General features: G+C 44.2%; 1 protein-coding gene across 1 annotated transcript in view; it reads right to left on the bottom strand.

Annotated features, from left to right (window-relative positions):
- Positions 1-23,059, bottom strand: part of ADCYAP1R1 (ADCYAP receptor type I) — a 128,122-nt gene that overhangs the window by 61,948 nt on the left and 43,115 nt on the right. The window contains exons 3-7 of the mRNA XM_061585785.1: positions 14,000-14,107; positions 5,293-5,328; positions 3,332-3,370; positions 1,720-1,844; positions 1,091-1,188 (exon numbers count right to left, since the gene is read on the bottom strand). Coding sequence (XP_061441769.1) covers positions 1,091-1,188; positions 1,720-1,844; positions 3,332-3,370; positions 5,293-5,328; positions 14,000-14,107 — 406 coding nt within the window. The remainder of the gene's footprint in view (positions 1-1,090; positions 1,189-1,719; positions 1,845-3,331; positions 3,371-5,292; positions 5,329-13,999; positions 14,108-23,059) is intronic.

The following is a 23,059-nucleotide window of genomic DNA, read 5'->3' as shown; positions in this document are numbered from 1 at the left end:
CTCTCTCCTAGAGGGGGGGATCTTAAAGCCTTAAGCCATAATGTCTTAATAAAAGTCTCTTAACCTGATCTAATGCATCTGAGAAGTTTCTTGAGCAACTTAACTCCAACGTAACGTATGCTGTTCCACGCAACAACGCACACACATCAACAGTCCAACCTACTGCCAAACTAGAAAATAGGCTGCTTTGTCACTCCTGAAATGTGCCCATCAAGGCTCTGCCTTTTTTAAAAAAACACACAATAACTAAGAATGGAGGGACCAACCTCTTTCAAGACAGTTTGGAGATGGTCAGAAGGGTAATGCAGAAAAATACAGTGGCTGGCCAGCCTACATGTGTGAGTAAAGCAGCCCTCCATGAATGCTGAATCCTCATGCTCAGATACACTTAGTCTGAAGGGACTTCTTGTTTCTCATAATTGTTTGTTTCCGGTCACAATTCAAAGTGCTGGTTTTGACCTTTAAAGCCCTATACGGCCCAGGTCTAGGTTATTTGTCAGACCGTATCTCCCTATACGAGCCTGCCTGGGCCCTGAGATCTTCAGGAGAGGCCCTTCTCTCAGTCCCAACACCCTCGCAAGTGCAATTGGTGGGGACACGAGATAGGGCCTTCTCGGTGGCTGCTCCTAGGTTCTGGAACTCCCTTTCTAGGGAGGCACGAATGGCCCCCTCCTTGCCATCCTTCCGTCGGCAAGTAAAGACTTTTTTATTCCGACAGGCTTTGGGGATAGAAGGTGTTTAGGATTGGGCTTTACAAGGCTCGTTTTATTGTTTTATATTCTTATTTGTATTACTTTAAATTGTTTTTAGATTTTTAAGTGCCTTTCACTGTTTTAAGGTTGTGCATAGTTTAATTGTATTTTAATTGTATGTTTTTCTATGTTTTTAATTACATGTAGTTCTATTTGTAAGCTGCCCTGAGTTCCAGTTTGGAAAAAGGGCGGGGTAAAAATAAAGTTTCAATTCAATTCAATAACTGCAGTGGCTGAGTTATCAAGTAGTTTTCTTGGTTCTGATTCCCATCAAACATGACCCCCAGTTTGTCCACATTCACACGCACACAATTTCACTCACTCATGCCAAAACTCACCTGAAACGGCACAAGATCACCATTGCTGTGGTGAGCGACACAAGGGAGGTGCTGTAGCCCACCGTGTACAGAGCCTTCACTGAGAGGTAGTAGTAATCCTGAGAAAGCAAGCCACGACATGCTCAGTACTATGGAGGGGAGAGGGCCCAATTGCGGAACGCAAGATTTGCCTGCAGAAAGTCACAAGCTCTAATCCTTGGAATCTCCAGTTAAACCAGGGATGGGGACTTGCGGCCCTCCAGATGTTTGTCTGACCCCAGCTCCCATCAGCCTGTCAGCATGGCCTGTGGTCAGGAACAATGGAAGTTGTAGTCCAGCAAAGATCTGAAAGGCCCTCACAAAAAATAATAATCACATTTAAATAGCTATGTAAAGATGCATATTACCACAAAATATGATAGATCGATATATAGATATAGATTTCAAGGTATGTATTTCTAAATGCATTTTATCTTAAAATGCACATGGGGGGGGCATGTTCTGAGCCAAGAAATGAATGACACAATTTGAAGAAATGCAAAATCCTAAGGAGTCCAACCCACACATTTGTCTGGAGGGTGCAGATCTTTGCAGTCCGCACTGAGATTCCCAGAACTGAAATTCCTCAGGCATCTCTAGTTCTAGCTTACCTGGTTATAATCAGACGTGGTATCATTGTCATCAAACCCACAGGCATCATAGTAGTGAGGGAAAGGTTCTGACCAGCCTTCCTCCGTGCAGTTCCTGCTGACAACCTTTAAATCTGGAGATCCACCTGCCAGTTGAAATTAACATGGAACATCTGGGGTAAATGTTAAAAGCAAGTCCTCATGAAAATTCATCAGCATTTTAGAGCACTTCTCTCTAAATTTACACATCTTTGAATGCAGCTTTTTCCAACTCACATTTGCACCCCCTAAAAACCTGTTTTTCTCTCATTGCAGAGGAAAAGATCTGGAGGTCTTTAGTTTTTCCCCTGTGTGGGAAGGGGAGAAGCAGCTTGGGAGTCCATTTTGGGCAGAACAAAAAGAAAAGAAAATGAAAGGGTTAAGCAGCTACTTCCTCCATAGGTTGGTTTTTCATTGGAGGAAAGTTACATGCAATTGCAAGCCAGGACACTAATTAATTTTGGGTATGTTGCCCCCTCTCCCAGCTGGATTGTATTGCAATCTGAATTCATTTAATTTTCAGTTCCTCTACTGCCAAATTTGAATGATGCTGAAGTATTGTTTTCCCCCATTATCTGAGACAGTAACCTCAGCCAGCAGCTCCCAGTACTGCAGCAGGTTTGACCTTCACAGAAAAACTCTCTCCGGTAAGCCCCTTGGAAATGAATAGCAGCATTGCGCAGGGACACAAATGAATCATGCCCAGCACACATCTGTTTGTACAGGAGACCCTGAAACAAAAAGTGTGTTTCCTAGGTTGTCAAACCGTTCAATCAGCCAGAAGGATTCCATGAAGGAGGAACTTCTCATACAAAATAGGGATTAAAAGAGTGGGGGTGAGGGAGGAGTTGATGGCGAGTGGGGAAAGTAATTGAACGTGGCAGATACACCAGAACAGGCAGCATAGGATGCAGGTGTGGGAAGTGTTACTTGCTTGTTTCAATTATCTAGGAAGATAATCCGAGGATTCACCAGCAGCCTGCTTGCAGACCGTTAGGCTGTGGACAAATCAGGGTCTGTGTTGTTTGTCTGGGCCACAGTCAAGGTCTCTCTGTTTAACAATGGTGTCACATGTTGGTAGCTATCTGCTCTCATCAGCAGTCTGGCTGCCACATTTTTTTCACGCATTGCGGTCTGGGTGTCGTGAGACACAGCGTGGAGGAATGATGCCATTCTTGCCATTCCATAACGATCTGGATGGGACCGTTCTGTGAGCTCCTTGAACTCCACACAACTGCGCTCTGCTCCTGGCCCTTGTAGCAGCACTGTTGGCGCAATGCGCAACTCCCTGCCACACGCTGGCTTCCCACTGCAGACCTCACTGCCAATGGTAATGTGGGGGGGCATGCGCTGCTTCAGTGTCTCTCAGTAATTGTTGTTACGGGAATAAGTATAACTTATAATTATGTCCCTGCTAGATGGTAGCACTTGAGAATACATTTTCATAATACCATGCAAAGTAATCGGCTGCCAAGCGTACCACTATAATTATAATTGATTAGGAAATTAATATCCATTTAGCTACAGCTTGGATCCCTTCCTCAGGAGAAGGGTGGGGTGGCAAAGAACTGTCACCGAATCTCGTTTTTCTTACCTAGAATTTGTTCTGGATTGTCCAGTAGTTCAAGATCACCTGCAAAGGAAGGAGAAATGCCATATAGATATATCATCTTTGTACAGGGATCACCTTTCAGGAATTTCCAGAAGGCCTGCCACATTCATCTTCTGCTGCCAGAACGACAGTCTTGTGGTTGCATCTTCAAAGGTTGACAAATGTATTATTCACGGACTAGTGTATTTTGCATATATTTAAGCTTTAATGTCATTACTGTGTTTTTTTACTGTATTTATTTGTCATAGGTCCTCCTTGCTTATCTATTTTCTGTCTGCATCCATATATAGACACACCTGTTAACTGAGGATCGCACTCCACGCATTTGATGAAATGGGAACCTTAAGCCCAAGGACTGCATTCCTTGTTGGGCAACGTTCCAGGGGCCACCAGCCAGTGGTGGGCAGGACTTCAGGCAAAAAGTGGATAGGACAACATATGCAACTCTTACTTTTGTCTGATAGGCTACATTCCAGCCATGGAAAGTCAGAGGTTTGTACATGCACATCTCTCCATCCTCTGGGCAAGCAAAAGGAATTATCGAAGTTCAATAATACATGCTAGCCAAGCAAAAGGACTCATAGAATCATAAAACAGGAGAGTCGGAAGGGGCCTATAAGGCCATCCAACCCCCTGCTCAATGCAGGAATCGTACTTGAGGAGGGTGTGGAGCAAGGATAGAGAGGAATGTTGCCTGTGGAGAGTCCCAAGGGCCAAACAGAGAGGCCTAGAGGGCCAAATTTGGTCCCTGGACCTATGGTTCTCCACTCCTACTCTGCTCCATGTAAGCTCATGCAAGGGGTGGCTAACATGGTGTCCTCCAGGTGTTGTTGGACTCCAAATCCCATCAGCTGCAGCCAGCATGGCCAATGGTCAGGGGTGATGGGACTTGGAGTCTGGAACGCATCACACTGGCTGCCCGTGGCTTGCGCCATAAACCGATGAGTTAGTCATTAAGGTGTCTGAAGACTCTTCATTGTTCTTATAGGAATTAAAAGTGGGAAGGCTGGTTTTTCCTTGTGACAGACAGATTGGGCTTCATGTTGAAAATGTCCACAGTTTGATCGTTGTTATTTAAAATCATTCATCTCTTTCTCTTACTCCCCTTTTCAGTGTTTTTACCTCCAGGGTGGCTTACATAGAACAACAAGATTAATAACGTCTGCTAAAGCATATCAACCACTTCCACAATTCAAACAGCAGACAGGTAAACATCTCAGGTTTGTGCAGAGATGCAAATTACGGCACTCAGATGCCTGGGAGGGGGAATTAATGCAGGGCTGCGTTTCGCCCCTCTCCCTCTCCCTCCCCCAAACAGTTCAGTGTCAGCTCCAGGTTTTAACCGGCCCTTGGCAAAATGAATGGGACCACTCTTCCTTGCTATGTTCTCACTCCCCATTTATTTGCCCTCTCGACACATCATGAGAAGACAGGATTCACTAGAAAAGACCATAATGCTGGGAAAAACAGTAGAAAAAAAGGAAGGCCAAACAAGAGACGGGTTGATCCCATAAAAGAAGCCACAGACCTGAACTTACAAGATCTGAACAGGGTGGTCCGTGACAGATGCTATTGGAGGTCACTGATTCATAGGGTCGCCATAAGTCATAGTTGACTTGGAGGCACATAACAACAAAACCCTCTGAGCCCAATCCCAAAAGGACTGCCCAGAAGGAGAGTGCAAGGCATGTGAAGGATGCAGCTTTACCCACTAACACTTCACATGCTCAGAGAGGGTGTGACAGCAAGGAGGCCCTGAGGGGTTGACAGTAACCTCCCCTGCAGGTTTATGGGCCTTAGTGGCTGCCCAACCATTCCACCCTCTGATGCTAGCCCTAAGAGAGCAGGAGTTTGGACATTTAAAGAGACTTTCCATGGGCACCCCCAAGTAGGAGGTATCTAATACCTCTTGTGGCTCCTGAAAAACCAGAACATGATCTTACCTGGTTGAGCATAGGCCATGCTATTCACATCCCAGCCTGTAAGAAAAGGAAAAGGAAAAGAGAACCCATGGTTAAATCATTGTGGACCAACATCCTCTTCCCCTTCTGAAGTTAAGCCTACATGTACATAATTTAATTGGATGCATGCATCTTTCCCCTCTCTTTCCCCTCACTTCCTTCTCTCACCTCCCTTAGATTGTAACTTCATTGGGCCAAAGTCTCATCTTCTTGCTAACATATAACTAGGGGTGGACAAACTTGACAGTTTCAGTTTCTCTCAGTTTCTCATCTCTCCAATCTTAAATTCAGTTCACTGCATTTCCACATTAGGGTGTGATTTTTTTTAAAAAAGGTCATCATGAAAATTTGTCAATATTAGTGCACAAGTCTCCAAAAAATATACATATTTTTGCAAGCTATTTTCCGCAATATAATGCATTCATGCATGGTATTTTCACTGATATATGCATGTTCATGCATATTTCCCCCCAGCATATGTAATTTGTACCATTTTGGGGGGTTGGAAATCTGCATTACAAAATTCGGGGAAGTATGAATTTGAAGGATAACTACACTTTGGTATCTATATATTGGTTTGGGAAGTGCCAATTGGTAGGTTCACATTAAAATGCTAAGCAAATCAAATAACATTAGCAGAAGCAGCAACTATCCTTCTCATGGTCATCAATTTATTTATTTATTTGCAAAAAACCAGAATCATGCTTGTTTTATTATTTCTATTTTCTGGTAAATCGGGGGGGGGGGGTAAAAGGAAATATAAAATATCCACTTAGAATCAGAAAGTAAACACACACACATAGAGCTCAAGCAACATTTTGTACAAATTCAAAATTCTATATCTCAGCCTTGCACTTTGATTTTTCCGAATCTTGAGCACATTCCACAGGAGCTCCTGGGGGAGAAAATCCCTGATCTGTGAGAAACTTCAGCCTTGTTGATGAAATAGTTTACATATGGTTCCCAAGAGGTCTCCCATCCAGGCACTGACTAGACCTGGCCCTGCTTAGCTTCAGCAGGGTGCTGGCCTCATGTGCCTTCAGACCATAGCCTGGGACCTATTTGCCAAACAATGAGCATATCTGGGAGGGAAGAGGTCAGAGCCCCCTTCTTTGCATACTAGTTTTGCATATAGACGGAATTTTCCCCCACTTGCAACTGGGAGTATTCAGATGTGACTCTCTGGGCAAGGACATCAGAGAATTCAGATGGAAATGGAAACAGGAGTGGAAATTGTTGATGGGAGTTGTACTCCAGCAACATCTGGGGACTCAAAGGTTGGGAAAGGCTGTCTTAGACAAAAGTCTCTCCCGTCACCTTCTACCTGTTCCTTTTAACTGGAGATGCTAGGGACTGAACCTGGGACCTTTTGCATGCAAAGTACATGCTCTGCTACTAAACTACAACCCTTCCCTTATCTCATTTAAGCTTACACAGATAGCAGAATCACGTTCACACTGCACACGCATGTGCACGCTCATGCACGCGTGCACGCACACACGCAGTGCTGCACCCTTGGATAAACAATGTCTGGCGCATGTGCTTGTGCATGGGATTCCTGTGGAGAGTGATTAATGAGATTGTGACACACACTTTATTATAGGAATGGAGGAGCGTACGGCTTTCCAGACATGGTTGGACTCCAACTCCCATCAGCCCCTGTTAACATGATTAACAGTCAGACATGATGGGAGGTGTAGTCTAACAACTTCTGCAGAGCTACAGGTTTCCCATCCAGGCTTCTTTGGGTTGATGGGTGTAGCCATTTCCCCCATTCACTGTTGTTGTGTCCATGGCACATCTGGATTCCATTTCCATATGTGGCTTGTGTTCTCTGGATATGGGCATGTGATGGGAGGAGGAGGTGGAAGCCTATCCATATAGAATGGAATCAGCTCTCATGTTAAGAGACTTTAAAGGAATGCTCAGCTCAAACCTTTTCAAACTGTATTGGGTGGAATGTGTGGTAGAGAGGGTAACGATGAATGTATCTTCTTGTAGTGCTTAATTTTGCCACTAGATGGCCCTGTATGACTTTTATAGGTTTCAACAATGTGTATGTGTCACAGGGAGCCAGTAAATAACAGCCTTTAGTCTGGACCTCAAGGTACTCTGTAAACAGCACCAGGAATTCCCAGTCCCACACAGAACTGTTTGAAACGGACTCAAGCTCTGGTTATTTTTTACCTCCAAATCATGCTTAATTTTTCACCTTTGTTGGCTTAATCTAAGACTGTGGTTCTTAAATGATGCTCCAAAAAACACTCCAGATGCCTTGTGAGCTTATTAGATGCTCCTCAGTGAGAAGATGAGCAATAGTAGCGGATCAGCTTTCCTGCAGACAGCTTGCCTGCCATGACCCATCTTTATCTAGCAATGTGCATTTAAAACAGGGAATAGGTGCCTCAAAGCAGTTAACAGCATTCCATTTGAATTGACTTCCCTCTTTAGAACAAGGGCGTGGAATCTCAGGCCAGGGGGCCAACCCCTTACCAGCCCTGCTCTGCCCCATTTTTGAGTGCTTGTGCCTGGCTGGGAATGTGTCCTTGAACTGAGATGATGCCTCTCGCTTCCTTGAGGGAGCTGCGTTATGTACAAATATCTGCCTTTTGCATGACTGGAATGTAGCCTACTCTACAAAGGTCAGCATCACATCTATTTCCCCACCCTGCCACCCCTGGCATGTCTTCCCAGGAAGGTTGCCTACATGGGAAGGTGATCCTTAGACTGCAAGATGGTCCCCACCCTGGCCCTAGAGCATCTTTTACATCCTCCAGATGGTTTGGACCACAACTCCCATCAGCTCCAGCCAGAACAACAATTGGAGGGTGCCAAGTTGGTGAAGGCTGCTCTAGAACGGGGCCGCAGAATCCTTTGCAGCCTGTGGAAAAACCTCCTCAGCAGCCAGGTGAATACGAGAACACTGTGAGGCGTCCTTCCCTGGCTCTCCCTGTCAGGTTCCTACCTGCGCGTGGTTACTGCCTGTCTCTAGGCACCACCAGGGACTCCACCAGTCCGGACTGTCCTCTCTTATGGTTTCTCTCCCCGCTCTAGCACAGATCTCAACAGATCCCCCTGCTAGGCAACCACCAGTAACGTCCCAATACTAGTATTCCCAGAAACTCTGAATACTGGTATTGTTATTCTCTTCACCGCTGCCACCATTTGTTACAGTTCCCCTTCAGCCTTGGTCATTACCTTACCCTCCCTTCTGGTCTGTGAAACCCCAGCCAAGGATCAGGCCTTTGGTAAACCAAATTAAGTATTTATTACAGATAACAAAGCTAACAAGATTAACAAGATTTCTTCTTAAGGCACATAAGCATATGGTTTTACTCAATACTAATCCAAACTCCACCTCCCTCCTTCTCCACTCTCTCCTGGCAAACCACTCTCTCAAACCCCACCAAACAACCCACTCTTTCTCTTCTCCCCCGAGATTCCACTCTCAGTCTTCCTTTTATACGTTCAGCCATTTTAAACACTCAGCCAATCATCTAGCATTCTACTGCCCATTCACTCCCCCTCCTCTTTCACTCCACTTACCATGTATCTTCTAAAACAACAACACTTACCATATATACATTAATATAGGAACATCACAAACACCCTGAAGAAAGTGAGTCTGAACCCCCCTGGACAAATGCATCCGTATGTCTCAGTAATGTTCATTTTCCAACTGCTCAGGTGGGAATGTTACCACACTGGCCTACTCCTCTACATAGCTTGGGCTTTGGTTCCTAGATGAAGGAAGTGCTCTGAAATATGCTGTGTATGCATCTGTTGCTTTTAGTATTTCTCCATCAGCCTGGTTTTGGCCTATACATTAAGCTCCTGGAAATTTAATCCAGTTCATCCTACTCTTCATTGGCAATCAACGTCAAAACCAATTGCACAAACACGAAGTCTCACAGTGGACCTAACTGTCAGGAGATTGCTAACTGCATGCTGGCTTTGCAGTTTTAAATGAAGAGCTCATGTCTCCTGTGATACATACACATGTTCACACCCTTGTAGTCCATGCTATTCATCCAGAGCACCCACTGAATCCATACATGCAGCGACAGACAGGGACCAGAACCTACTTTACCCAAGAAAGCACTGAAAAGAGAGAGAATCCACAGTTGGGGCCAACTCACACAGGCATCACTAGAGAACAGCATCAAATGATAACTAGCACATGTTAATGAGCCATCAAAGATAGGACTTGCATGGAACCAAGGATGCACAAGTGTGTCCACCACAGTGAGTGTCCCTCCCACTTGATGGATCGTCTCACTCGATGGATCGTCGCCTTGTAGTGGTGAGTGGGCTTGTGTGTTCCAATGAACCCTGTGAGCGATGCCGTCGGGAGTCATGTACTCCCAGCAAGGTCACCCATGGCGGTAAGGTCAAGGGAGAGGAACCAGACAAAGAACGATCCAAGAATGTCCTCAATGGCAGAACAGGCGGAGGATAACAATGTGTATGTTACAATGGCTGTGAAGGCAGATGAAGGCTGCGGCAGATAAAAGACTTCCAATCGTCATGGTATCCATGCCATTGGATCAAAGCCTTTTTCTGTCAAGACTCTGTGTTGATCATTGTGCACCAATCTCCTCACATAAAACAAATTCCCACACAGGCATCTTCCAACCAAATTATCTTGGAAGACAATCTTACTCGTTCACGACTGATGGCCAATAACAACAACCCTCCCATCTCTGGCAAAAGCTATGATTCTCAGACCTCTTCCTTAGCTTGGAACTGGGGAGATAGTCAGGGGATCATTCCCAGAGTCATGTAGCACTCTGGAGGTGACCTGAGTGTGTTGGAAGTACAGCATGATTGTGCAACACCACCAGCACCCCATCCCCTTCCCCAGCACCAAGCTTGGGAGATCTGAAACCCATCCATCTTGTGCTGTGCTTCAGAGGCATCCAGAGCTCCTGAGTATCAAGGCAACACAACAGTTAGGCCAATTTCCATGCCCCTCTCCCAGTTCTATTCTCAGAAGGTGCATGTCCCAGTTATGCTGTGCTTCTACAGTGGCATGAAGTGCATCTGAAGTGTAGCAGAACATGGATGAGCTTTGGCCTTCCAAAGTTTGGAGCTGAGGAAAGGAGGGGATTGTCCATACTGTAAACCTAGTGATATCCTCCCTGCCCTTCTCAGTTCAGAAGGGGTATTGGCATCAGTGTTGTGCTTTGCAAGTGCTCCAAGGATTCTCAGAAGTATAGCGTGAAGTAGAAAAGCTCTGGTTCTCCTCTTGAACATGGAACTGTAGAAGGCCATTGCCCCTGATTCTGCGTGCTGTGCTTCAGAGTTGTCTACCAAGGACAGTCAATATCTCTGGACCTCAACATAGGATATCACAACACTGTGGGCGCAGTGCTTTTAAGTGGAGATACTTCATGTATTTAGGTGTAGCTCTGTTGACTAGCTGCTTTCTTAAGTGGCCAAAATCCTTCACTTTGCTCTTTGATGTGAAGTATGTATTGTTTGCTTGGCCATTATCCCAACATTTTGAACACTGAATGAGTTTATGCACTTGTATTTCTCTTTCTAGGGTGGACACTTAGGTATTGCCTCCAAAGAGGAAACATGTCACCAAAAATGAGGGCAAAGAAGACAGAGATTTGCATAAAATTTGCCCATGGTTATATATATTGTGGAATAGCCTCCCCGAAGAAATACGCCTGGCGCCTACGCTGCTATCTTTTCGGCGCCAGGTTAAGACCTGGCTATGCTCCCAGGCATTTTAGTGTGTTTACTTTTCTATTTCTGTGGTTTCTGTTTGTGTTTATTATTGTTCGGCTGTTTTTATTATGATATTTGTATTTTAATCCTTTTGTACACCGCCCAGAGAGCTATTCGCTGTGGGCGGTTTAAAAATGAAACAAATAAATAAATAAATAAATATTGAGATGCAATATAGAATCAATTACTGTAATTCACATAGGCACAATAATACATCTCATCCTAGTGAGGAACACTGTGAGTGGGTGATCCCAACACCTGCTACAGAATTTGTTTTGGGGCAACTTCAGGGCTCCTACTCTCTATCTTTGGATGGGGCAGCATTTTGAACAGGAGACACCTTCAAATAGAAGACTCTATTTGACAACCTTTCAAACAGAGGACAGTCCTCTCCAAAGCAGGACACATGGCCACCCTAAGGGAATGACTGAACAGTTTTTGTTCTTACATGGGGTAGGGCCTTAGCTCAGTGACGGAGCATCTGCCTTGTTTGTAGAAGGTTCCAGGTTCAATCCCCGGCATCTCCAGGTAGGGCTGGGAGAGAACCCTGCCTGGAACCCTGGAGAGTCACTGCCAGTCAGTGTAGACAATACAGAGCTAGATGGACCAATAGCCTGACTTGGTATACAGCAGCTTTCTGTTTTCTATGACTAAGGAACACTTCCCCCCACCATTGTTCCATCTTGCCTGGAATATCAGGCAAAGAAGGGATTGAGGCGGAAGACGGAAGTGAGGAAAGCAAAGATTCCATACAAGCATTTGAAGTCTTGTGATTGTGCATGTGTTTGGTGTGTGTCACAGAAAACCATGGAGAAGAAGGGAAGGGTTAAGCATTCCCTCTCCAGCAATGTCTCACTGCTCTGAAATACCCCCTCTTGAAGCAGCTGTTCTAACAACGAGACAGAGAATAAAAATACTGTTACTGCTACTACTTTGAGACAGAGAGATGGAGATTTCCATCTTCTCTTAAAAGGATCAGGTGATGTTCTTCTGGAGACAAGGCCAGTGACACAATCTACAGATGTGCCTTTATCCCTTTTTGACAAGAAAAAATTGTTTTCACAAATATTTTATTTCCAGAAGAAGAAGAACCTGCCTTGCAGACAGAACTCAAGTAGGCTTCAAGGTCACACAGTAATATTTCATTTTTATAAATTGGATTTGGAATGCTTGAGCTCACATTGGATGAAGTGTTTTGGGAAAGTGGCCAATTTACACACACACACACACACACAACCTATGGTTCTCTAAATCTTCCTGAACTATAACTCCCATCATCCCTGACTATTGGTCATGCTGGCTGAGGCTGATGCTTCTGGCGGGCATCAGATTAGCAGGAATGTCGGGAAATTCCAAAGGGAAGCAGAAATTGCTGATATTCACTTATTCGTCCCATGTCCAGAATGGAAATCAATCCAGTGAATATGGTCAGTATTTGCTGTTACTTTTTCAGTCTGTAAATGATACATAATTTATGACCTTTTCCCCTGTTTACCTTGTGTTTCCTTCACAGGGAAATGAATGATGTGGAAATAATTATGTCATTTATTACATTAAATTTGTAACCTAGGAAAATCATCTAAATAGTTATGTAAATTAAAGTAAATAGCAGACAGCAAGACACATAATATAGTATTTAGCAGAAACCAAACTGCAGAGGACTGGAAACAGCTCTGATTGTGACAAAGGCAGAACAGAAATCGATGCCTTCTTACATCCCTACAGGTGGCTTATCCTTATTTTTAAAAATAAACACCATCACTAAACAATGTGGTACGTCACAAACCCTCAGTTTTGACTAATTCCCATTTAGTAATGAGTTGAAACTCTGCCTTCCTCAATGGACTCCTTGTTTTGCCTCTTCTTTCTTCCGGTGCCTTCATTCAGGGCTTTGATTGATGTTACAGAAGCCGCTGGCCTCATGGGTAGCGGGCCTACTCATCATTTTCAAAAGATCCCAGCCATTGCCATGGAGACTTCAGCCGTTGTTGGTTATCAGGGAGGAACTGATAACAAAAAGTGTAAAACTTGTTGGGCAATTGTATCTGTGGATCAGTCCTACCTCACCAGCTATCAGTCGATGTAGAAAATATTACCTTCTCTAAAAAGCAAAGTACTGCAGTGGTTCATGTCCTGGTATGCTTATGAACAGGAACAAAGGAACCTGCCTTATACTGAATTAGACCATTAGTCAATCAAGCTCCACACTGTCTACTCTGACTGGTAGCAGCTCTCCATAGTTTTAGACAGGAGTTTTCTCCAGCGCTTCCTGGAGATGCCAGGGATTGAACCTGGGACCTTCTGCATACAAAGCAGAGCTCTACCACTGAGCTATGACCTTTCCCAGAACATGTACTGGCTCCGGTATGTTGTTGCAGAATTTATTTTTCTGTATACCGTATTGTTTAATTTGGATTGAGCACTCCAGACTAGGGATGGAAAGATCTGTCCTGTTTCTCATTTTTCCCAATCTTAAATTCAGTTCTCCATATTTCTGCAGCAATTTGTGATTTTTTTTTAAAAAAAATTCTCATGAAAATTCTCCAGCATTTGAATGCAAATTTATCTAAGCACATTTTTGTAGGCAGTTCTGACTAATGCACACATTTTTGCAAGCAGTTTCTCATCGCATAATGCATTTTTGTATGTTATTTTCACTAATATATTCATTTTTATGCACAACTTTCCCCTAACATATGCATTTTTGGAAACATTGTTTGGTTTGAGGACTGCATTGCAAAATTTCAATAAGCGTGAATTTCAAAGGATGGCTGTGTTTTGGTTCTCATATTGTTTCTGAAAGTGCAGATTTGATAGATTCAGGTTGAAATGTGAACTGAATTGAATTTCTCACCCATCCTTACTCCAGACCACCATACTGCCTGCAGCGTGCAAGGATTCTCTTGGGCAACATGCAGTACAAGCACAATGAAGGCTCAGGCAACGTTACCGTCATCGATGTTCACCATCGTGAAGAGTGCTGGGCATTTGACGAAAACAACCTCACCCACAAAGGCAGGCTTCCAACAGGTAATGTTATCCCACATCCCTGGGCAACCTGTAAAAGAGAAAGGGGCCAAACTAAGAAAAGAGTTGCAGGTTGAGTCAAGTCTCCCTCCTTTGCCCTTCCATGTGGAGGTGAGGAACCTGTTTCAGCCCAAGGGCTCCATTCCCTTCTGGGCAATCTTTCGCTGGCTACATCCCAGAGGTGGGTGAGGCCAGAGGCCACAGTGGCCAGAGGAATGAATGTAGAGTCTACCTTTGTACAGCAGGCTAGTATCTACACACACTTTCACACCCCTCTCTGTCTTCCTTCTAAGGAAGCAGGAAGCATTGTCAGCGTTCAAGGGCATATTCCAGCCAGGCAAAGTAGTCAACAGGGTGCAAAGCAAGGTCACCAGGGTTGTGTGGCTGGAGAGAGAGTGTTGCCTAGGGAGAGAGGACTCTCAGATAGAGAGGCTTGGAAGACTGTATTTGGCCAGAGGACCTGAGGTTCAGCACCTCTGATTTCTGTCATTCTTTTATTTCTCTTTCTTTACTGACAAAAAGTGCTTAGAATGAGGGAGCATAACACTCTGACGGCTGATCCATGCATTAGCTGCCTCCAGTTCTGGATCCCTGTGGTCTGTTGTCAGTATGTTAAAGATGTTTCCATATATATGTTTGTTTCACCTATATCTTTAGGTAATCACTTTAAAAATAATGTAACCCTTCCACATCCTTCCCCTCCTCTAATATGTGGATGGGCTCTCCAAAAAGCATTCCCAATTGCCATTCCTTCACTTCTCCCTGTCAGACTTTATATTGTAAGCTTTCGGGTCACAAGGATCTGTGGTTCCCCCCCCTCCCGCTTACGTTCTGATGAACCATGTTTATTTATGTCAGCTTTCACCAACCTGGTGCCTTCCAGATGTTTTAGACTACAGCTTCCATCGGCCCCTGCCAGAATGACCATTCTGGATGGGTTTGATGGTCATTGTATTCCAAAACATACATACGTGCAGTGAAACATTTCAAAACTTTTAAACCAAGAAAACCTTTGCCCCGGTGTCAATCAATGAAATGAAAAATAGAGATGAGAAGATTTCCCCAGCTGTGTTCCTTTTATTGCGCCTCTGCCCTGCCCTGAGCATATCATCCATCCAGAATTCTGGTTTAACTAGGAGAATTTTAAATGTTACTATTGGAACTGGAAAAAATGCACTTTGACACAACTTTTGGTTCCTTCAGTTCCTTTGCAGCTCCCCACCTTCACCCCACACACCATCTTCATAAATAACATGCTCGTGTGCGTTCATGAAACACTGCAGAAAGGCAAACTCTGCCTCACATGTCAAACAACTGAACATCAGAAATGAAAAATTAAACAAAAAGAAAAGGGCATGAGGGAAAAGGGAGGTAGAGGAGACGGGAAGGGGGGCAGGGAATAGAGGAGCATACTGTTTTATTGTAATACTGTGAAAACCCTAATAAACTATACGTAAGGAATACGTTTATATATATATAAAAATATGTGATCTTATGTATGATTGTTTCAAACTGCTATCTGTCCCACTGATATTCAAACACGCTCCTTCACATTTGAAAACTCTCCCACACACATCCCACATGAAGTATCTTGGTCCAACAATAATTCCTTTTTTTGAAGAGTCTATCACTGAGCCAGTTTTGACCACCATCTTTCAGCTTCACAAGCCACGATACAAATGAACCTTTCCTCCACAAATCCTTCTCCCTACAAAGCCACAATGAAACCAGGAAGCATGTGATTAACCATGATTTCCCACTTCATATGAACTGGGAAACTGGTTACCAGTTTCAGAACAGCCAGGATATTAACCTCAAAGTTCTTTGGGATTGGTAGGCTAACATAGAAGCCAACAGTAGATGGAGCTAGAGGTAATGATAGGAAGAGCCAACTAATTCTACTTTTGCGCCCATCCTCCTTCCTGCAGAGCTCTGTAGTGGCGATACAGAGACTAAGGAGGAGGAAGCTGATAGCCAATGTTACCCCCTGGGCTAGATGCAAGCAAGATGCAAGTGAGTATGCAGACAGGTGGGAGCTGGCTGAGGGCAGACTGAGGTTGGTGGGGCATGCCCCAATCACCCCAATGGAGCAGCCTCTAATATAAACCATGGTGTCTTCTGAAGCTGGTAACCATAGTTTCCTGGTTTGGATGAAAGGGGAAACTATGGCTAATTGGAGACTTCATGGTTTGTTTGCTCATGCCGCAAAGGAAGGAGCAAAGTGGCTGTATGTATGGATAAAAGGCTGGTTCTGATCTTGGTATATTAAGCCAATATATGATTGCCTAACCACGGCCATTATGTGGATGTGTGCATTGGTAATGCAGAAAGGGGCACATGATACCTACAAATGAACTGGAGGTGCAGAAGGTGGTGGCAACCTACAAACACAGAGAGGACTCTGTAAAAAACAGGAGGGGGGATGAAACAATGGAGGATCCCTAGTGCATTGGTTCCACTAAAAACGAGGAACTTGTGGCCCTCAAGATGTTGCTGAGCTCCCATCATCAGCCTAAGCCAGCATGGCCAACGATCAGGGATGGTGAGACTTGAAGTCTGACAAGACCTGGAGGGCCACAGGTTCCCCATGTCGCTGCGCTACAGAAACAAGACCAGGTAATCGGGCACATCACAATCGGGGAAATAAGATGTATGACAAGAATTTGCATCCTTACTTCAGAATATAGGAAGCTGCCTTATTCTGATTCAGACCATCGGTTCTCCTAGCTCAGTGTTGTCTGCGCTGACTGGCAGCAGCTCTCCAGATGGTTTCAGTCAGGGGGCATTCCCTCCCCTAGCTGGAGATGCCAGAGATTAAACCTGGGACCTTCGGCATGCAAAGAAGATGCTCTACCACTGAGCGGGGGTTCCCTTCCATATGATCTACTGTTTTTTGTTGACCTGCTGTTAGGGTATATGCACTGGCTTGTCAATGTACTTCATCAACATCCCTGGGATTTACTTTCAAATTGTGAGTTAAAGCCCATTGAACAGATGGAGAAACCAAAAAGAAAAACAGCCTGTTGCATTTGAACCATAATCTCTGCCAGCTTTAGGAACAGTGTTTTCTTCTTTGAGGCTCTTATTCATAAAGCCAACCCTTCCTTCAGTAGTGTGAAAAGCTCTTCTTTCAAGTCCCTTCAATAGCATCTCAAAAGGTAACGCCGGCGCCAAGTCATTTACATAGCAAAATATTTCACACATGGGAAAATGGGTTTTTGAAAGGATGGGATCTCTTATCTGCAACTGGGAAAGCAGAAACCTTTTATTCTATCCAAGTTCTTCCGGGCTGTTGGATAGTTATTCTGAGCTCATGCTTGGAGATGCAGTTTCTTTGTTATTGCTCTCGCTATTAACCAAAACCATTTGGTAAAAGGGGAAAAAAAGAATCGCATGTATGTTTTATTGGCTTCCAATGCAGTGGAGCTAGATGATCACTGCAGAGGGATTAAAAGAGAAAAGACAGAATTGGGGAAATAAGTAAAAAAGTCTATAGGGTGAGGCTCACTTGAGACCAATTAGATTTCTCCTATCAATCAATCAATCAATCTTTATTTTTACCCCGCCCTTTTTCCAAAACTGGAACTCAGGGCGGCTTACAAATAAAAACTACACATAGGTAAAAAATATACAAAAATATACAATTAAAATAGAATTAAACTATTCATAACATTAAAACCATAAAACATACACTTAAAATACTAAGACAATTTAAAACTTTAAGAATAGGACCATAGAACAATACAACAGACCTTATGTGGCCCTATCTTAAACATCTTCTAGTCCAAAAGCCTGTCGGAATAAAAAAGTCTTTGCCTGCCGACGGAAGGATAGCAAGGAAGGGGCCATTTGTGCTTTCCTAGGAAGAGAGTTCCAGAACCTGGGGGCAGCCACCGAGAAGGCCCTATCTCGCGTCCCCACCAATTGTGCTTGCGAAGGTGTTGGGACTGAGAGAAGGGCCTCTCCTGAGGATCTCAACACCCGGGCAGGCTCATATGGGGAGATACGGTCTGACAAATAGCCTGGACCTAGGCCATATAGAGCTTTATAGGTCAAAACCAGCACTTTGAATTGTGACTGGAAACAAACTGGCAGCCAGTGGAGCTGTCATAACAAGGGGGTTGTATGGTCCCTGTAACCAGCCCGTTAGCACTCTGGCTGCAGCTCTTTGTACCAGTTTAAGTTTCCGAACAGTCTTCAAAGGCAGCCCCACGTAGAGTGCGTTACAGTAATCTAAACGGGATGTAACTAAGGCATGCATCACTGTAGTCAAATCAGGCATCTCCAGGAACAGGTGCAGCTGGCGCACCAGTCTTAGCTGGGCAAAAACACTCCTGGCCACTGCAGAGACCTGGGCCTCCAAGTTCAAAGCTGAGTCCAGGAGTACACCCAACCTGTGAACCTGTGTCTTCAGGGGGAGTGTAACCCCAACCAGCACAGGCTGAATCCCTATTCCCTGATTTGCCTTTCGACTAACCAGGAGCACCTCTGTCTTGTCTGGATTTAATTTCAATTTGTTTGCCCTCATCCAGTCCATCACTGATGCCAGGCACCGGTTCATGTGTGCATACCTATCCATATGTTCATAGGGAACCTCAGGCTCTGGGGCTGAATGAAGCCTCTCTACTTAGCCCTTGGAACTCTCTGCAGCCACCCCCTCTCCCCAGGCCACACTGGCGCTGTTTCACACCTGAGTGTGAAAAGTGCTTTTGCCTGTGTGGAATGGGTCCTTGAACTCTGATAATGCTGCTTCCTTGCCTGGGTGGTGGATAGAGAGGGGTGCATGTGCATGTGTGTGTAGAAACTAGACTGCTGTATAAAGGTAAAATTTACATTCATTGCCCCACCCACTTTGGCCTCTGGCTACACCCACTGCTGTCATGTGGGTACCGGAGGGTTGTCCAGAATGGAATGCAGCCCTTGGGTTTAAGAAGATTCCCTGCCCCTGGATTAGATAGATGTAGAGATATTCCCATCGACATACATACAGATGTACAAAGATTGAAAAATTGCATCGAGTTAGAAGGCCAGGCAAGGGAAGAGGAGTAGGTGTGCCCACATTACTGTGCAGAGCAGAAATGGATACAAGATCCAATCATATGGAAACAGATAGATAGGATAACAAGATGGAGTTTCAAGGCACAGTCCTGCCACCCTGGGCTCCTTTGGGGAAAAAAAGGGGGGGATATAAATTTAAATTCTTGTATCTTCAGCAATATTACAGATTTGGGTAATTTGTGCAGTGGCCTTCAGACAGGCTGGACCCATATCTCCCCCACCTCCCACTGGCCAAGTTGGGAAGGTGAGCAAGGACAGCCACTTCTTAATCACCTGATGTCTGGCCCCCAAACACATTTTTCTGCCCCCCTCCCCAAGATCCAACCAATTTTAGTGGTAGCAGCAAAAAGATATTTTAAAAGTAGATATAGATTTATTAGTTGATGAACCCCATGTTAGTTGATCAGTATGGGTCAGCTGAGAAAGGGGGGTCTATCTGCCTTCACCCCCATGTGTGTGTGTGTGTGTGTGTGCGCACGCATGTGTGCATGCATTTGTGAATGTGTCTGAGAAATGCGAGTGGATGGTTCATACCTACTTCTGGAATGTGGCCCCCAGAGGATTGGTCAAGGATGAGTATGGCCCTTGGGACAAAATAGGTCAGCCACCCTTGATTTATGAAATTTGTCTCATGAATTTTGTATATTTATAAATATATATACTGTTCCCCCTCTTAGTCAATGCTGCTGGATCTGTTGGCATCTCTATAGCTGTTACAGAAAATTCCAACAGGCTGTGACCCTCAGTGCTAAAATATTTTGCAACTGGTTGTTCTACTTTTTTGGTCAAGATTGCTGATTTGTGGTGTCTGAAGCGTATTGGATGTGACATCCTGGTCTTTTGCATTTGATGACATAAATTATATTGCAGGACCTGCAGGTGATGTTCTGCTTGATGTGATATGTTCTGCCTGTCCTAGTGCTTTTGAAAGTAGCTGTCTCCGTGAGATACACACAGGTGATACAGTGTTAGGAGTGACAAGGATGAGACCCAGGATTGGTGATAGGTGGCTTCAGCACAGCTCTCACTAACAGTCTGAGTAAATTAGGAGGCTGGCAAAATGCTACAAGAGGAGGCCAGCTGATGGCTCTAGCAAGATGTTCAGAGTTTGCTAGCTATGGGTAGCTCTGCCTGATTGCTCAGTGACAGGAGATGCTGGATGGAAATATACCACAAATGGAATCTGTTGTTCTTTGACACCTCATTATGATGGAGGAGGTTTTCTCTGGACAGAATGGAGGCTCGGTGGATGTTGCAATCAACAAGATGTGGAGGATATCCTCTCATGTGTTCTTTAAGTGATCCTTCTCTAGTATTTATCCTCATTGTTGCAAATAAGTTTGATTCTCAGAGCTAAGCTATACACAATGTTTTTCTTTATATACTTAGGATGACAGGATTTCCAGTTTAAATAGGTGTGGGCATCAGTGGGTTTGCTGTAGAGATCAGTGGCTATTTTGTTGTTTTCAGTGGTGAGAAGGACATCAAGAAAAGGGATGTGTGGATTATCATTTGTAGCATTAAATGTAAACTTAATGGATGGATAGAGTTGATGTAATTTTTAAATTCTTCTAAACACTCTACCACTAGTCCAGACAATAAAGATGTCATAAATGTAGCGGCACCAGATAAGTGGGTTGTTAATGGCCTTTTTGACTTGAATTGTTTACTGTTTCTGTAAGTTGCTTTAAGCATAATTATGGAATTATGGAAATGTGGCATATAAATAAGCATTAATAATATATAACTAGCTGCATTAGGAATTCACTGTGGTTCTGTTTGTTCTGCATTTCTGAGTTGGACTGAACTTGCTGTCAGGTTCAGTTCCAGGTTCACTGGTTGCAGGTTCATCTCCTTCAATCCATTTACATCTATGTCTTCCTCCCTGCTCTATAATACTGTACACTCTTAAAACACCACAGGAAAACACTCTCAGCATGATTGCATATATAGCGGCTTCCAGATTCTTTTTGTGCAGTGTTTTACCCACAATGCAGGAGTGCATACACAAATGAATAAAACACCAGACAAATGGAACCTTCATGATATAAGGAGACTGAGATTTTGTCAATGCACATCAGCAATGTAGCGGGGGGGGGAAAGATGTGAAAATCAACTGAAGGAATGGTAAGGAGAGCATACTCCAGTTCAGGGAATAATTTTATGGAACGCTCCTAGTTTAAATCATAATTCAAGAGGTGCAGTCACAGGACAGAGTAAAACCATGGAAAAATATAGGGATGGAAAATATAGGGATAAAACCATGGAAAAATACTCTTGCCATAACCACAAAGCTTAATAATGCATGAAGCCTGATGCACCACTGTTTGGATCATATTCATAGCACCAGCAGGAGGTAGTTGCGCCTTTCAAAGGAAAGCGAATGGTAGAAGATTCAGGGCAGACAAAAGGAAGGACTTCTTCACACCATGCCTAATTAAACTATGGCATTTGCTGCTAATGTACAGGCTAGCACTGAGCTGAAAATCTCTCCTGCATTTTTAAAAAACAATTTCCCATCAATTAGTAAGGAAAGGACTTGCATTCAGAAATTATCAAAAGGGAGAGAAAGGGTTGTATCCAGTGCTAGTCCTATTCAGAGTACACCTACTGAAAAAAATGGACATGACTAATTTAAGATCATTCATTTCACTGGGTATGCCTTTGAGTAGACCTTAGCTGAATACATCCCAAAGTTTTGGTGAAATTCTCATAGTTTGTGTTGCGCTTTCCTTATTTTTGATGTGGCCTAGGGGGCATTTGTGAGTGTGTTTTCTTCCATTGTGCAAATCATCTCACCAGTAGTCTGCACTCTGCAGCCTTCCCAGATGCCTACAGTTCAATTAAAGCCCATGAAAGACATCACAAGGTAACCCCTCCCTTGGGGCTTTTTCAGATCAAGAAACATGGGCAGCCGGGGAGGCTGCAGTGCACTGAAGAAACTTTTACTGGCAAGAAAAACATACCCTCCACCCTTGGCAACCTCACAATGATACAGTAAGCTCAGAACCCCACCCCTGCCAACATTCTAAAGAAATCCTAAAAGGCCCTGAAAATGAGACAGGAAAAAGGAAGCCTCATTCACAGATGAAGAAAACTTCTGAGAATCTGGAGGATATAAGAAGAGCCTGCTGGATCAGACCAGTGGCCCATCTAGTCCAGCATCCTGTTCTCACAGTGGCCAACCAGATGCCCATGGAAAGCCTAAAAGAAGGAGCACTCTCCCAACTTCTGATTCCCAGCAACTGGTGCTCATTCTGCCTCCGACTGTGATTTCAGCACAGCAGTAACTTAGATGGGAAGTAGTCAAATGCATGGAGGGAAAAGATTCTCAGTGGCTACTACTCATACTGGCTATAGACTGCCTCCTGGTCTAGAGACAGAATGCCTCTGAATCCCATTTGCTTGGAAATAACTGGCACAAGACTAGCGTCCTCATATTCTGCTTGTGGGCATCTGAGAGGCATCTGGTTAGCTACTGTGGAGAACAAAGTGCTGGACTAGATGGACCTTTTGTCTGATCCAGCAGGAAGGGGCTGTCGCTCAGTGGTAGAGCATCTGCTTAGCATGCAGAAGGTCCCAGGTCTCATCCCCGCCATCTCCTGGGAAAGACCCCTGTCTGAAAACCTGGAGAGCTGCTGCCAGTCAGTGTAAATGATACTAATGATCTGACTTGATATGAGGCATGTTCCTATGTTCCTCCTATGCTCCTAAGAGTGGAGGAGGATTTGGCCAAAGAGGACAAATGTGGACACTGAAAAAAGCCTGGCTGAGCCTTGGCTGATGAGAAGAGTGTTATGAATGGACCTTTGAACCTCCTCATGGGTGTAGCTCACTAGAAATTCAAGTGCCCCTATTGGAAGGGTAACCAGACCTTTTGCTGGAGTTAGTCCGCACATCATCCTAAAGCATGTATAACTCTACC

This window comes from Rhineura floridana, chromosome 10, assembly GCF_030035675.1.
Source record: "Rhineura floridana isolate rRhiFlo1 chromosome 10, rRhiFlo1.hap2, whole genome shotgun sequence".
Classification (NCBI taxonomy): domain Eukaryota; kingdom Metazoa; phylum Chordata; class Lepidosauria; order Squamata; family Rhineuridae; genus Rhineura; species Rhineura floridana.
The sequence above is the reverse complement of the archived record's forward strand: the minus strand, read 5'-3'. Positions and strand labels throughout refer to the sequence as shown.